Below are 17,300 nucleotides of genomic sequence, written 5' to 3'. Positions count from 1 at the left end.
CTCCTAATTTACCAGGAAGCACCGCAGACTCATACTACTTGGGAAGGCTATCTTAAGTAACTGCAAATGAGTAAGCTTTCTTCGTGTGAAGCCCTGGGCTTTTCCTTATCTTGGTCTTGCTCCATCCCTTTGGCTTTGCTTCAGTTGCTTTCAGACAAAAGGAGCTGTTAATGCTATGCTCCATTCTTGTTCCTTGGGGGTGGGGGGAGAGAGAGAGAGAGAGAGAAAAGAAACACAAGCACTGAGCTCAGCTTTCTTCTGTATTTCTGCCAAAAGAGGCAGTGCAACCTCGGTCCCTTGGAAGTTCAGGGTCCTAGTGACGGTGCTTTGCTGACAAGCTGCTGGCACAAACCGCATGAATTGCAATGTAAACCGGAATTTGCCTGCTTAATCCAGGAAATTGTTCAGTCATCTGAGGTTTCTGTGGCTTGCAGTGGCTGCTTTCTGAAGCCTTTATCCAATCTTACTTATTGTTTGTTTTGCTCAGCACTTTGAGCCCTTCGGTCGCTCATTGTCCATGAGTAATATTCCTATAATTTCACGCCTGGTGTTGGGAAGCTGTTGTGTTTATTCAGGGCCTGGCCTCCGATCAGTTGAGGTGGCTTCTGAAAAAAAAGGTTGTTGGGAAGGGTGTACAAAAATGCTGGCTACTCTGCCAGTTGGAAATAATACGAGAGGAGAATCTTTCTTTTCCAAGAACAACCCCTGTGGAGAACGGCACTCTTTTTTTTTTAAATTTTATGTTTTTATACAGTGTTTTCTGCCTGAAATGTCCCACCAAATGTGGCCATTTCAGATGACTTTATACTTTGACTTGGTTCCACCACAAAACCGCGGTAGACTAAAGCGCGCTCGACGAAAGCGTGTACGTGACGTCATCACAGCGCGACGAAAACAGCACGCTGTGAGTGGTAAACTTAAAATTAACGCGTAAATCTAAACCTACCCCCCCCTAAACCTAAGCCTAAGCCCAACCCTTAACCTAACCCTAAACCTAATCCTATACCTAACCCTTAACCTAACGCTAAACCTAACGCTAACCCTTAACCTAACCTAAACCTAACCCTAACGCTTAACCTAACCCTAAACCTAAACCTAACCCTTACCTTTATGTGAATCGGCTTGCTTTAAAAGCGATTTTTAAAGCGCCCTTTTTTCTCCGCGGTCGTATTTGTCGCGCTGCTGATGACATCAGGTACGCGCTTTAATCGGGCGCGCTTTAGTGGACCGCGGTTTTGACGGGTCACGCTTTGACTTAGCAATGCCTTATGAAGGAATGTTATCAGTAATGCTTAAGCAAAGTTTACATTGCACAGATGCCAGCTTACAATGCATTTTGCAGGGGTGTTTTCTTGGGACACTTTTTGCATGAGGTGGGATATGCTTTTAACAGTGAAGATGTGGGCTATAACCAGGTAGGTAGGTTGGTAGGTAAGAGCCAGTTTGGCATGAAACCAGGAAAACTCACCATCTCATGTGAATCCACACCTCTGTGGTTGAGATTTGGCTGCCCAGAAAAACAGCTCATAACCAGGCTGATTCATCTGCTGTGTGAGCCATGTCCAGCACCTTGGCCTGAAGTGACATCTCCATCTTAATTCTGTATTGTGGGAAGTGCCAGGGTTAGCAGCAGCAGGGGCAAACACAACCCTGTCTGGTTTGAGGGTATATTGATGAGAGGTTGGAATTCTAACTCTTGATTGATGAGAAGATAGTCCGGTTGGCCAAACATCTCCCTCTTTGTCTAGGAGGCATAGGACCTAGGGACATGGTCCTCTTGGAATGAAAGGCATGAAAGCAGGAATTCCGGGAGCTGAAGGGGGATGGAGGTGGGGAGGGTTCCATGTGTCCAGGGAGGGGGTGGGGCCTAATGAGAGGCAGCCTGGGGGGAAGTGTTAGAGAGAAGTTGGCATGGCTTTACTCAGATAGAGTGGCAAGTGATTTGGGCATGAAACCAGAAATTGCTTCCCAGAACAGCAGTTATGCATAGAACATTTTGCACATCTCTATTATTATATTTCATGGAAGCAAAAAAAAATGTCTGTATCATTAACACTCGGGAAGAAGTCATTTGGGTGTTCCAGAAAGTTCTTATTTTGCTTATCTCCCTCCTTAAATAAAGAAATGTTTTTTGATCAGATTTCAGGCAGTACTATAATTGCCGTATTGATTGATGACATATAGCAGGAAAATGGTTAATGGTAATTTTACTTGCAAAGTATAGTAGTATTGATTATGTTATAGAAGCTGGCACATGTTTGAAGGGAGATTACAATCCAACCCAAAAAATATTCCTGTTTTCAGTGTAATTTACTCTTTCCAATAAATGTCTGTAAAATTATAGATTGTTAATTATTGTTTAGTTTATTGATTGATTGATCTGTTTATATTTTTGTGTCTATTATGTTACACAGAGAGGTAATTTAAAGTTTTTTTAATGGGAAGAAGGAAGAATTCATTCACTTTTTTAAAAAAATACTTTTTTTGAAAAATAAATCAAATTCTGCCTGAAATTAAATATGAACATCTTTAATTAATTTTTGATTAATTTAAATGTTGCTACCTGTTTATTTTTCTACATATAAATTATGTGGCAATTTAAAGTTGCATGTGATAAAATGGTTAAATGTGAAATTTTAGATATTTTTAAAGATTTTATATTTTGGAGGAGCACAGACTATGAATAATTCTTTGATAACACATTTTCTGAGCTTTCAGGATCCACTGTAGCCTGAAAATTGTAACGATGCATTAGCTGAAAGTACATGCTGTGTCTCTGGAATGGAAATAGCAAGAGCACTTAGACTTATATATATACCACTTCATAGTACTTTACAGAAATGGCTGTATAGTGATCACAGGGAAGAATCAGTGTTGCTGATTGAAATGCAATACTAACTTATCTGCATTTTCTTTTCCAAAAGCAAATTAATAAAGTTCTCCAGCAGAAGTAGTGTCAAAGCTGAAAACACAATTTTTATTCTCCAGATAACAATTCTTGTAACTAGCCAAGTTGGTACATTTTAAGAACCTGAAATCTACCAAATTGGCCTAAATTCAAACTCCCCCTGGGGTTAGATTATGGACTGGATAAAGTGTTGCAGGTTAAAACTGAATTTCGACAAAAGAAAGAGTTTAGCGGGTTGGGAAAGAGCTCAGCCTTTCAGAAAGGACTTTTTTGGGGGCTCCTGTTATGATTCACGTATGTCTCTTCCTGGAAAGACTGATTTAGCTACCAATAACGATGGGTTTGTCCCACCTGATTGGTTTGTTGTAATCCATTTGGTGAAAGGGCGGATGCCCTTGAAAAATTAGCCAAGCTGTCAACTGAATTCAAGTCTAAGCACGTAACACTTTTTCTGACTAAACCGTCATTTCCCAATAGGTTGCAGGGCTGTCTTAATGCATGGGCCTGATGGGGGCCCCATAGTAATCTGTGTATGTTAACCCTTCAATGCACCTTGCATCATATAAATACAGCGACGTATTTATTATGTTTTACTGCATTTTTAAATTAATACCAACATGCAAATATATATTTAATTTTATCAACCATTTACATTTTTATTCCTGTGAGTAGTTGTCGTAGAGGCCCCAGTACACTGCTTTGCCCGTGGGCCCATAATGTTGAGGCGGCCCTGGGTTTATTGCTCAAATGTCATTAAAATCTCTAAATGTTTTAGAATTCTCTACCTTGAAAAAATGACTTCCTCTTTAAATAGTTATCTGGGAACTACGTTCCTCTGGTAGAAACCTTGTGAACATACCATCTTGGACAGTAGGTTGCCTTCTGTTATAAAGACCATGGACTTTTGGGTGGCGGCTCCAGTGCTATGAAGTTCCCTTCCATAAAAGTGCAGTCTGATGTTGTTTTAGAACAGGGTTTCTCAACCTTGGCGACTTTAAGTCCTGCGGACTTCAATTCCCAGAATTCCCCAGCCACTGGCTGGGGGATTTTGGGAATTGAAGTCCACAAGACTTAAAGTCGCCAAGGTTGAGAAACACTGTTTTAGAATGTTTGGGAAAAATGTAAACACTCACTTTTACCTCATAGTCTTTATTGTGTTTCGATGTTCCTGGATTTTACAAAAATGACACCCAGGGGTTTACAACATAAAAATGTGAGATTCAATATTAAATACTGGATTCTTGCTGAACCTTTAATGTAGATAAACCATGTAACTAGCATTTTGAGTTTGTGCACCCCTCTGTGAAATAATGGTTATAGATGATTCTCTCTCCCACAGAGTTTGATGACCCTTCCGCCATGGTGGTATTGGCAGAAGAAGAACTAATAGTAATAGACCTGAAGTCTCATGGCTGGCCATCTGTCCAACCCCCATATCTTGCGTCTCTCCACTGCTCAGCCATCACATGTTCTCACCATGTCTCCAACATTCCTCTAAAATTGTGGGAAAGGATCATCAATGTTGGGAGCAAGCAGAATGCTCAGTTTTCTAATATGGTATGACTTGCCTGTTCTACTGAAATAGGGATGCATTTGAAGTGGGTACAGATTGTAATTGTTTTTCTTCTTGGTTAATACTGGATTTTGAATGACCTCAGATAAGGCTTTGGAGGTAAAAAATATTCCTGCTTCTAAGGAAATATAGGAGCTAAGGGGAAAATGGCAGTCTCAGCACCAGTTTCATTTGATAAGTTGTACAGAACATGCTTGATTGACATTAGAGGAAAAATAAGAGTATAAGATGAATTAGTGATTATGAATAATCCTGCCGTGACAATAAAGTACTCTTTGCTAGCACTAATATAATGTGGCAGAAGCTTGAATCCAGCACTTACCTGCTACTCATTAAGACAGCTGCATTATTTTTCATTGGGGAGCGGGTTGGGCTCATAGTATTCCTGAAAATAGGGACAATTGTTTTAATTGGGACAGAGACAGGTGCTTCAATTGTCCTTCTCCATAGTTCACCCAAATCAACTCCAAAATATTACACAGCTCACTAATGAAATTATTGGTGGATAATTTTAGCCACAAAATTATCCAAGAGTTTGTTATTATGAGGAAAGCTAGTTTTCCCACTAACACTAATACAGGTAGTCCTCGACTTATAATCACAATGGCACCCCAAATTTCCATTCCTAAGCAAGACAGTTGTTAAGTGAGCTTTGCCCCATTTTATGACCTTTCTTGTCACAGTTATTAAGTTAATTATTGCAGTTTTTAGGTTAGTAACACGGTTGTTAAAGGAATCTGGCTTTCCCATTGACTTTGCTTGTTAGAAGACTGCAAAAGGTGATCACCTTGACCCCAAGATACTGCAACCATCATTAATATGAGTCCGTTGGCAAGTGTCTTAATTTTGACCATGTGACCATGGAGATGCTGCAATGATTGTGTGAAATACGGTGCTAAGTCACTTTTTTTGATGCTGTTGTAACTTCAAATGGTCACTAAATGGTTTTACGTCGAGGACTATCTGTAGCTATCCCTTTGCTTTTTTTATGTCACTCCTGTATATCATGCTGAGAAGCTTAATCTTCCTTTTTACCTAAAAGTAACTGAATTCTGTAATTATATTACATCTTTCCCAATTGTGTAGTTATCTTATAGGATATTATTTTCAAGCAGATCAGGGAAGTGTATCTTTCTGAAATTTTGTCTTGTCGATTGACAAAGCTCAAAAAACTGAAATTGGGCTAGATTTCATTAGCACTTAAGAGTGTGAAAGTTAAGATTTTCTCCCAGCCTGGAGAAGCATAGTGGGTTGTGTGAACCAACCTTACCTGCTGTCACTGATCTCTGTCACATCCATGTTCCTCAATCCCTACAGTAACCTTGTTATATAGATATTTGTATAGTACAGAAGAAGGGAGACTCTGGACATATATTGATGTACATCTGTAGAGTTTCTTAACAGGAAGGGGGATTTGTATTCAGCCGCAGTCCACCCTCACATGGAAAAATTGCACATGAATGCATGTGCATATCATACATGCATAGAGTCATTTCAGATAAACAAGTGGTTGATGGATTTTAATTGCTTCCTGCTACCAAGTCTTTTATTCTGTAAAGACATAACTATCCTTCACCATTTGTGATCTCTCCTCCCACAAATTCTCTTTTCCATTTTCCCAGCCCTGGCCAATTAATGGGGGTATCAGCAAAGCTCCAGATCCTCCTCAGCGGGATTTACTGCTTACAGGGTAGGTATAAGCATGCAAATTCATCCTTGGCTTTACTCCTGTAGAAACAGTAACTCGTCACTGCCTTATTTCCCTCTGCTTAGTCTGTAACAAGCAATCAATAGAAAATGAGGGACATAACCTTTGCAGCAGTAAATGAACTGCCAATCATTTTGGAAATGACTGCTTAGTTATCGCAGGCTTTAAATTGGATTTCCGAACACTCCATTTTTAAAACAACCTTTTAACATATAAGTAAACAAATGGGGTAGGATGTTACAGGTGATCTAATCCTGCATGCTGTGCATGTTAAGTAGCCTCATATTGCTGCCTTTTCTATTTGAAATTTCAAAAAGAGACAAAAACATTCTAAAGGTATTTTCAAGGTATTTGTGTAAATTCCTGGTAAGATTGTACTTAAAGATCCAGGCACTTTGCCAGTTAAGTTAAAGAGAGATATTTGCAGGCAGGAGTTGGGATATGGTAGTCCTGAAAGCCAAATGGTACTGATGCTCTGGAATAATTACTGCTGCTGGGAGTATGTATCTGTGTGTATACATACGCATGTGTAATATCAACATTAAAAAAAACACATTCTTTTTTTTTAAATAATAGCTGTAGTTTATATAGATCTCCTATATCATTTTTGCAGCTGTAATTTAAGAAATGAAAATAGAGGAGGAGTAGAACTAGAGAGAGGAAGGTTGATAAGTCCAGGCACCAATTATTTAAGCACTATTAGTGATTAGAACAGGCTAGTAATCATGGTAGGGAAGGATAGCCCAAGACGAGTAAGCCAAAAGTGGACTGACAAACATTCAAATTGTTTATGGCAATTTATTTCTTTTATATTTGGTTTACTAAGTTGAGATATGAAAGAGAAGCTACTTTAGAACACTCATTGGAAAGAAAAGTCCCTTTCCAGGTAAATATTTTTTTAAATATACTTCAGAACTATTGGAAACAAATATGGATAGAACATAGCTGCCCTGATTTTCTTTGTCTTGGTGAAGGCAAGTTTTTCTCAAAAGACTTGCTGCCAGGCACCTGCAGTCTGATGTGACCAAGAAATGTTCTGGGCAGCTCTTCTTCTTTCTGCACTAGGCAGAACAGCTCAGTATAGGTTTCGGCTATATGCCTATCTATATAGAAGTGATGGCAAACCTTTTTTGGCTGCTGTGTCAAAAGCGGGGGGAACACAGGGGGGTCGTGTGCTGGCGTGCCACACCCATAATGTTATGCATCTGCCCCCCAAGCGCACGTGCATGCATGCAATCAGCGCCCTCGCTTTTGCCATGGGGTTTTTTTTTGTTTCCCCAGGCTCCAGTGGCTTTCTAGGAGCCTGGGGAGGGCGAAAACAGCCTCCCCGCCCCTCCCAGACTCCCTCCAGAGACCTCAGGAGCTTCCCTGAAGGCTCAGAAGGGCAAAAAATGGACTTACGGACAAACTGAAAGTCACCATTCCCGAACTTCCAGGTTCCCCGTAGGGCCGATTTTCGACCAATTTTGAAGCTTCCCTGAAGGCTCCAGAGGGCAAAAACCGGTGCTACGAGCAAACCAAAAGTGACTTCTGGTTTTTCCATAGGGCTGATTTGTGACCTCCAGAGCCTTCAGGCGCCTTCAGGAGGCTTTCCTGAAGGCTCTGGAGGGCAAAAAGCGGCCCTACGAGCAAACTGGAAGTGACTTCCGGTTTTTCCATAGGGCCAATTTTTACCTTCAGGAGCCTTCAGGAGGCTTCCCTGAAGGCTCCGGAGAGCAAAAAATGGTCCTACGAGCAAACCAGAAGTCTGTCCCTAAACTTCCAGTTTGCCCGTAGGGCTGGTTTTTTGCCCTTTGGAGGCTTCAGGGAAGCCTCCAGAGCAATAGCAATAGCAGTAGACTTATATACCGCTTCATAGGCCTTTCAGGCCTCTCTAAGCGGTTTACAGAGAGTCAGCATATTGCCCCCAACAATCTGGGTCCTCATTTTACCCACCTCGGAAGGATGGAAGGCTGAGTCAACCCTGAGCCGGTGAGATTTGAACCGCTGACCTGCTGATCTAGCAGTAGCCTGCAGTGCTGCATTTAACCACTGCGCCACCTTGGCTCTTAGGGCGAAAAACCGCATCAAAAGAAAGCTGAAGTCATCTGGCCAGCGCGCGCATGTGCGCTGGCCAGCTGACAGGTCATTGCCTCACGTGTCCTGACAAACGGCTCCGTGTGCCACCTCTGGCACACATGCCTTAGGTTTGTCATCACAGCTATATAGTATAGGCTCAGTACGCACTTGATGACATTCTTCCCCAGTCTGATGACCTCCAAGCGGTCTTCACCTGCAGTGACACAAAGTTTAGCCAGCATGCTGACTCGAGATTATGGATCCGAAGTCTAAATAGTCTGGAGACACCAAGTATGGAAAGGCTGCCCTACAATGTTTTGCCAAAACTGCTCTGAGGTGCATGCAGAGAGAGATCATTGTGAAAAGGGAATTTTGCATAATGAAAGTTTTGTAAGCCTACATGACTAGCAAGAGGAAATGTAAATTACTTTTTGCCCCATTAATACTTAATATGTATTGACTAAAACGCTTCCACCAGGCTAGCTTTGAATGTGGAGCAGCCAGTCATTCAGCATCTCTCAGGGAGAGATGGTATAAATCAGGGAGTGATTCTGGTATAACCTGCCTTTCTGCTTTGGGCTCAGGCACGAGGATGGCACAGTGCGCTTCTGGAATGCATCTGGTGTGTGTCTAAGCCTCCTATATAAACTAAGCACAGTGAAGGTGTTTCTCACTGATGCAGATCTCAATGACAATATGCAGCTGGGAGAGGATGAATGGCCTCCACTGCGCAAGGTAAGCAGCCTTAACCGGCTGAAGTCAAAGCTTGTTCTTTATTATGTACCGTATTTTTCGGACTATAAGGTGCACACACACCCCAAAGGGGTTGAAATGTCTGTGCGTCTTATAGACCAAATACAGCCCTGGTTTTGGCCTCCCAAACGCACCCCCCTCCCCCGTGCATCCTGTTTTCGGTGAAAACGGGATGTGTGAAGGGTTTGGGAAGCCTGCAGAATGCTCCTGGGAGCTGGGGAGGGCAAAAATGGGACTCGTGAAGGGTTCCGGAGGCCAAAAATGGGCCTGTTTTTGGCGAAAACAGGATGCACAGAGGGTTTGGGAGGTCTGCAGAGTGCTCCTAGGGGCTGGGGAGGGCAAAAATGGGATACATAGAGGCCAAAACTATTTCTTCTTGTTTTCCTCTTCGAAATCTTGGTGTGTCTTATACTCCACTGCGTCTTATAGTCCAGAAAATACGGTACTTTCAAACAAGTGCTCTTTGCAATACTTTACTATATTTTTGTGCTCAGGTGGTATTTGATGTTTCTTCCTCTCCTGCATTAGGTTGGCTCCTTTGACCCTTACAGCGATGACCCCAGACTTGGAATCCAGAAGATCTTCTTATGCAAATACAGTGGATATTTAGCTGTAGCAGGGACAGCAGGACAGGTACTAATAGGATGAATATATATCAAAGAGATTTGTATGGGCTATTGTAGCTTAGAGACCCATGCTTTCACACAGATACAATTATCCTTCTTAATTAGACAGATCTGTTAGATCGTCTCTGTTATCCTAACAATTTCAGGGTTGGGGGAATTGGATGCAATCCAGCCTACTCAGATATTGTGTCCTTTCTGTGCTAATTCTGGCTAAAAAGTAGATTCTCAGACAATGGTCTCTTCACTGCACACTGGAGAAATAATTTCCAAACTCTAGCAAGCCATATCCCTTCCGCAGTCCTTCTGCATGCACTACACAAGTTTTGCTATTTCTTCAACATCTTGTGTTCCCAAATACAGCTACAATGCAGGTAATCCTCCCTTAATGACCCCATTTATGACCAGAATATTCATTACTAAATAAAGCGATTATTAGATGAAATACCACATGAATTGATCGCTTATCAACAGCAGTTTTGGTAACTCTGGTTGCGGTTCAGTGGGCTAGCACTATGCCATTGTTAGGTCAGGACCTCACACTTCTCCTGCCTTGCCTTGCCCTGCTCTGCTCATCTCCTCTTCAGCTACCACCGCACTTTTCTCCCCCAAATCTGTGTCCTTTTGACCTCTGTATTCCATTGCTGCTGCCCCTGCCACCCCACCCCATCCCAGTACCTATTGACTTTCGTTAAAACCAAAATAAGGAAATAAAATAACCAGTATATAGTCATACCAAAACATGAAACATGATGGTGAATCCAACTAGCAACACATATATCACACACTCAACCAGAGGCACCATCCAGACTAGCCCAAAATGTGGGAGAAGATTGAAGCCTTTAAGGTCCTCCAGAACACAATCCAGATGAGAGTTTTCAGGAGAACCTCATTCCAGAGGGCAGAAGTAGCCAATAGATGGCCTTTTTAAAAAAGAAATCAGGAATGCATCAACTGGGCTTTATGTCACGTATGTCATAGCTTATAACCAACACCTTGAGTTGCACCAAGAAGTTTACCAGCAACCAGTGCAGCTTGCAGAGTTAACCAGCCTATTTATTATTATGACTAATTAATTAATTAATTAATATTGCTGCCTATTCTCCCATGGCAACTCAAGGTGGCTTACAGTATATAAAACTTCATATAAAAACAATAAAACTAATAAAAGAGTCATATAATAACTTAATATAATAAAATCACACACACACACCCCTTCCTGGCAACAGCACCTCACACGAGCCATTTAATGGACTCCATCCCGCTCTGGGTTCCACAGGCCAACTGGCAGAAGCAGGTCTTCAGTCTTTATTTCTCACACTTAACGAACATTGCAGCATTCCTATAGCAGTCATGTGATCAAAATTTTGATGTTTGTCAACTGATTCATATTTATGACGGTTGTAGTGTTCCATGGTCATGTGCTCCTCTTTTGCAACCTTCTAAGGAGCAAAGTCAATCTGGGGAAGCCAGATTTACTTAAAATTATGTCCCTAACGTAACATCTTCACTGATTCACTTAACAATTATGGCAAGAAAAGTGGTGAAAGGGGACAAGGTTCATTTAACAAATTGCTCACTTAGCATCAGAAATTTTGGGCTCAATTATGGTGTAAGTGGAGGACTACCTATAGTCACTTTACCACCAGATAAGGCTTACATGTTGCTTCTACTTTATTTGGACTCTTTGGATGTTAAAGCAACATCCTTTTGTTGGATTATGTCCCAAAATAAATGTGATGGTTGGAATTCCCTGCCCCTACAGAGGAACATGAAAACAAAGCAGTCTGAAAATAAATGAAATAATTGTTTTGCGCTGGTAAAAGCCCAAATGGGAAAGTGTATTTATTTTGGATTAAATGCTAGTGCAAATAATGTGGGATTTGCAGTATCGAGATTTCACAGAGCAGATTTCTGAATGGAATGTATCTCTTATCTGAAGGTCCTTGTCATGGAACTGAATGATGAAGAAGCAGAACAGGGGATTGAACACGCAGAAGCAGACTTTCTCCAGGACCAAGAAGGCTACAAGTGGAAGGGCCATGAACGTCTGAAAACCAGGGATGGGCCTGTCCAATTTGAGCCTGGCTTTCAGCCCTTTGTCTTGGTCCAATGTCAGCCTCCGGCAGTGGTCACATCACTGGCCCTTCATTCAGAATGGAAACTTGTGGCCTTTGGTACAAGCCATGGATTTGGACTGTTTGATCATCAGCAGAAGCGGCTGGTTTTTGTGAAGTAAGTTACTTTCTGGGAAAGATGATGTTTAAAAGAAGGCTTATGCGACATGTTTGGTATACAGTTTGTAAAGTTTTTCTGTTTTCAATTCTGGTGTTACTATTGTATTTTTTGACATAATAAAGTGGAGGTTTTGCAATGAAATCCAACTGGCTTAGGTCACCGAGTCCCAAGTTTTTTTACATTCCTGGAGCTCTTCCAAGCTGCACCGCCCTGGTTGCTGTTAATTCGGAAGTGAGAAGAAAGACTTAAAAGTTTAACATAACTATGAAAACGAAAAGGCCATCCTGTAAAACCCACTGATAATCCTGTTGCTATCATAAATGGGTACTATGCAGCCTTGCTTGGTTAGCATTGCTGTACCTCAGGGGTGTTAAACTCACTTCATCATGAAGGCATCACATGACATATGGGCTCTTTTTTCTCCATTGCTAAACCGGGTATGGGCGTGGCCAGAACGTGACGCATCTGGCCCACAGGCTAGGAGTTTGATAACCCTGCTCCACCTACTTCGATCTTAGTTTCCCCAAACTTTAAATGTAACTACTAGCCATCAAAACATTGCTTACTCCTGATTTAAGTAAATCATTATCCTCCTCATTATCTGTTAAGTTGTAACTTGTTCTGAACATCTGAAGAACGATAGGAAAAGTATCAGGGTTATGTCTGCATAATTAGATGGAATTTTCTGGGCAAACTATTGAGAAGAATCCTGGTTCCCTAAATCCTACCCAAAAGAAGCTTAAGCTCCTTTTGAACATTCTAGAACAGGGGTGTCAAACTCGATTTCATTTAGGGCCACATAAGGGTTGTGTTTGACCTTGGGGGGGCTGGGTTGGCCATGGCCAGTGTAGGCGTGGCCAGCTCAACCTCACTCGTGTTGGGGGTGCCTGTGGTGGCCTGAGCTGCACGTAGCCCTCCTGAGCTTTTGTTTTCGCTGGCAGAAGCAATGTGGGCTGGTCCTTCATTGTTTTCAGGGCAGCCCTGCGGGCCAGATCTAAGCATCCCATGGGCCAAATCCGGCCCCCAGGCCTTGAGTTTGACACCCCCGTTCTAGAACATAGCAGAGTAGGTGAAAACTATGCTGCTTCTCATTGTTTCTCTGGGAAAATAAAAGCAAAGCCCTTCTGAGTGATAGGTGAGGAGGAGTTGACAGAAGGATTCTTCAGGAATTTAGGATTGGTGTTCCATTAGAAGGATAAGGATCACCAAGATAACTTACCATAAATATTAACCAGCTACATAATTTTAAAATACCAGGTTAATATGGCTTGGAAACTATTCTATCACGTTGATTGACAGAAATCCACAAGTAACTATTGAAAGGCTCTTGATAGGGCTTCTAATATTTTGCAGCATGTTGGTTGTAAAGAATGGCCAATGTAGGCATCTAGTGAAGTATATGAAGTGCACAGTTTAGTATTTTGAATGAAAGAAATGTCATAATGCCTTGGTATTAGACCACATGTCTACTGGCTTCATTCTAGGTGCACCCTGCATCCTAGTGATCACCTGGCCTTGGAAGGCCCACTTTCCAGGGTGAAGTCCTTAAAGAAGTCTCTCCGTCAGTCCTTTCGTAGGATACGAAGGAGCAGAGTCTCAAATCAGAAGCGGCAAACTGCCCAGGTGAGGCAATGCGTTCTTTGACTTCACATGTTTGTTAACATCCTTTTTTTAAAATGACAAGTCAGTGGTGCTGGATCTTGATATTGCCTTCCATGGCACTGACATGTTGCAAGAAGAAAAGAATGAGATTCAAATAAGTGCTGCTTTTGAGTGAAGACAACTTGGGCTCTTGGATTAGTAGAAAGGAAAAATTATTTCTTTCCCTTCTGCAATTTTAAACAAATGCATGCACTCCAAATCTAGTCCATTCATAAGCCTTCAATTTATTACAGCAGGAATCTGATACTCAGCTTATTACCCATTCATTTTATAAGTTTGTAGTTTGTAGTTTATTATGATTTATAGACCGCCCTTTTCCCTGAGGGGACTCAGGGCGGCTTACAATACATGGGAAGGGGGGTGCAAAACAAAAACACAAGACAGTGCATAAATAAAAATAAAACAATAAAACACAACTTTCATTCAACATTCGGGTGGGGCAAATTAGAATCTTATCCCCATTTGATTCTTTTACACAAGGGTTCTATGTGTTTGTTTTCAATTAACTGCTAAATTAGTAAAAGTGGAGTAGCAACATCATAATCTGAACAGTTTTGCTTGTTTGAGATCTGCAAAGGGTGATGATATTCAATGGTTGCCTGTTTTATTTCATGGGACAATGCAGGAGGGAATTTCCAGGCATCATCGTGATGCATTACAAGAAATTGAATTAGCTCCAGTCCAACGAAAGATTGAAGCACGATCAGCAGAGGACTCTTTCACGGGCTTTGTGCGCACCTTATATTTTGCTGACACCTTCCTAAGAGACAGTAAGTAAGAAATACTTCACTTTTGAGGACTTGCAATGTGTCCCATTGCTCAGAGAACAAATAATGGTTAGTAGAGAGTATTTATCACTTCCTGGTCATTATTGGCTAGAATCTAACTCTCCACCAATGCCTACAAAATATACACACGTGTGTGGATTTTTTGATTCTTTATAACTCATCACTACAATTGGTTGGAAACAATTAGGATTTCTGACATTAATGAAATATGTTCTCTTCTAGATAAAGGTTTTAGAAAGTGACTCTTCCAAATATTTCAACAGGTTTATTTGTTTGTTTTGGATCAGGAAATGTTTGTCAAGAGGAAAAGAACACACTGCACCCCTTTAATGAATGTGAACAGCAGCATGTGCACATTGATCCATGCACTTAAATCCTTACACTAAATATTAAATCACCTGGAACAGGTTGCAATAGCACTTAGGCTTATATACCGCTTCACAGTGCTTTACAGCTCTCTCTGAGAGGTTTACAGTGTCATCCTATTGATCCCAACAATCTGGGTTCTCATTTTACCAACCTCGAAAGGATGGAAGGCTGAGTCAACCTTGAGTCAGTAAGAATCGAACTGCTGGCAGCCGGCAGCCAGCAGAAGTAGCCTGCAGTACTGCATTCTAACCACTACACTCACTATGGCTCAGTGTGAGAGGTATGCATCTTGAATAAATGGTGACCACTGATCAATGGATCAGTGATCACCATTTCATTTCATTTTTCATTTATTTGGGATTTATAGGCCGCCCTTTTCCCTGAGGGGACTCAGGGCGGCTTACATTCATAGGAAAAGGGGGGTGCAATACAGAGACATAAACAATATGTGAATAAAATAAACAGTAAAAACACAACTTTCATTCAACAGTCAACACTCGGGTGGGGCGAATTAGAAACTTATCCCCAGGCCTGACGGGATAGCCAGGTCTTAAGGGCTGTGCGGAAGGTCTGGACGGTGGTGAGGGTGCGAATCTCGACGGGGAGGTCGTTCCACAGGGTCGGAGCTGCTACTGAAAAGGCTCTCCTCCGCGTAGTCGCCAGTCGGCATTGACTGGCGGATGGGATTCGGAGGAGGCCCAATCTGTGCGATCTAATTGGTCGGAGGGAGGTAATCGGCAGGAGGCGGTCTCTCAAGTACTCAGATCCACTACCATGGAGGGCTTTATAGGTGGTAAGTAATACCCTGAAGCGCACCCGGAGATCAACAGGTAGCCAGTGCAGCTCGCGGAGGATAGGTGTTATGTGGGCGAACCGCGGTACGCCCACTATCACTCGCGCGGCTGCATTCTGGACTAACTGCAGTCGCCGAATACACTTCAAGGGCAGCCCCATGTAGAGCACATTGCAGTATTCCAGCCTAGAGATCACAAGGGCTCGAGTGACTGTTGCGAGGGCCTCTCGGTTCAGGTAGGGTCGCAACTGGCGGACCAGGCGAACCTGGGCAAATGCCCCCCTGGTCACAGCCGACAAATGATGGTCGAAAGTCAGCTGTGGGTCCAGGAGGACTCCCAAGTTGCGAACCCTATCTGAGGGGTGTAAAATTTGACCCCCCAGCCTGAGCGATGGAACACTGGCCAAATTGTTGGGAGGGAAACACAACAGCCACTTGGTCTTGTCTGGGTTGAGTACCAGTTTGTTAGCACTCATCCAGTTCTTAACGGCCTCAAGGCCCCGGTTCATCACGTCCACCGCTTCATTGAGTTGGCACGGGGCGGACAGATACAATTGAGTATCGTCCGCGTATTGATGGTATTTTATCCCATGCCTCCGAATGATCTCGCCCAGCGGTTTCATGTATATGTTAAATAGTAGGGGGGATAAGACCGAACCCTGCGGCACCCCATATGTTAGGGGCCTCAGGGACGATCTCTGCCCCCCGACCAACACCGACTGCGACCTGTCCGAGAGGTAGGAGGAGAACCACTGCAAAACAGTGCCTCCCACCCCCACCTCCCGCAGTCGTCGCAGAAGGATACCATGGTCGATGGTATCGAAAGCCGCCGAGAGGTCAAGGAGAACCAGGATGGACGCATGGCCTCCATCTCTGGCTCTCCAGAGATCATTGGTCAATGCGACCAAAGCGGTTTCTGTGCTGTAACCAGGTCTGAAGCCAGACTGGAAGGGGTCAAGGTAACTAGCTTCCTCCAAGGACTGTTGAAGCTGGAAGGCCACCACCTTCTCGACAACCTTCCCAACAAAGGGGAGGTTGGAGACTGGACGGTAATTGTTAAAAACGGCTGGATCCAAGGATAGTTTCTTCAGGAGGGGTCTCACCACCGCCGTTTTAAGCGCGGCAGGGAAGTGCCCCTCCCGAAGGGAGGCGGTCACGACCGCCTGGATCCAGCTGCGTGTCACCTCACTGCTGCTGGCAACCAGCCAGGAAGGACACGGGTCCAGTATACAGGTGGAGGCACTCACAGCTCGTATGGCCTTGTCCACATCCCCAGAGGCAACATCCTGAAACTCATCCCAGAGATGGTTTGCCAAGTAATCCCCTTGTGACTCGGCTGGATCTGCAGAGGTGGAGTCCAAGTCCGACCGAAACCGAGCAACTTTGTCTGCTAAGAACTGGGCATACTCCTCAGCCTTACCCTGTAGGGGGTCCTCCACGTCCCTCCTATTTAGGAGGGAGCGGGTAATCCTAAACAGGGTGGCTGGGCGGGACTCAGCGGACGCAACCAAGGTGGCAATATGTGTTCTTTTAGCTGCCCTCAATGCCCTGATGTATTCCTTGGTGCATGTTGTCAAAAGTGCTCGGTTCGATTCGGACTTATCGGACCTCCACAAGTGCTCTAGGCGTCTCCTCCGGCGCTTCTTCTCCCGGAGCTCCTCAGTGAACCAAGGAGGCCTCCGGGATCTGCCGACCTGGAGGGGCCGTAGTGGCGCAATCCGGTCGAGAGACTCCGATGCCGCCGAGTACCAGGCAGCAACCAGAGTCTCCGCCGAACTGTGGGCGAGAGTATCAGGAATAACCCCAAGCTCCGTCTGGAACCTCAAG

At 43.3% G+C, this 17,300-nt stretch overlaps 1 protein-coding gene across 4 annotated transcripts in view; it reads left to right on the top strand.

Annotated features, from left to right (window-relative positions):
• The window catches only part of LLGL2 (LLGL scribble cell polarity complex component 2), an 84,606-nt gene that overhangs the window by 43,635 nt on the left and 23,671 nt on the right, over positions 1-17,300 (top strand). For all 4 annotated transcript variants that reach the window (XM_087709939.1, XM_087709937.1, XM_087709938.1 and 1 more), the window contains exons 11-17: positions 4,248-4,465; positions 6,104-6,171; positions 8,832-8,982; positions 9,529-9,633; positions 11,566-11,858; positions 13,346-13,484; positions 14,149-14,293. In XM_087709939.1, the coding sequence (XP_087566065.1) occupies positions 4,248-4,465; positions 6,104-6,171; positions 8,832-8,982; positions 9,529-9,633; positions 11,566-11,858; positions 13,346-13,484; positions 14,149-14,293 (1,119 nt within the window). The remainder of the gene's footprint in view (positions 1-4,247; positions 4,466-6,103; positions 6,172-8,831; positions 8,983-9,528; positions 9,634-11,565; positions 11,859-13,345; positions 13,485-14,148; positions 14,294-17,300) is intronic.

The sequence above is a fragment of the Thamnophis sirtalis genome, unplaced genomic scaffold, assembly GCF_051295495.1.
Source record: "Thamnophis sirtalis isolate CommonGarterSnake01/CBP01778 unplaced genomic scaffold, rThaSir2_p1.2 scaffold_3, whole genome shotgun sequence".
NCBI classification, from domain to species: Eukaryota; Metazoa; Chordata; class Lepidosauria; order Squamata; family Natricidae; genus Thamnophis; species Thamnophis sirtalis.
The sequence above is the reverse complement of the archived record's forward strand: the minus strand, read 5'-3'. Positions and strand labels throughout refer to the sequence as shown.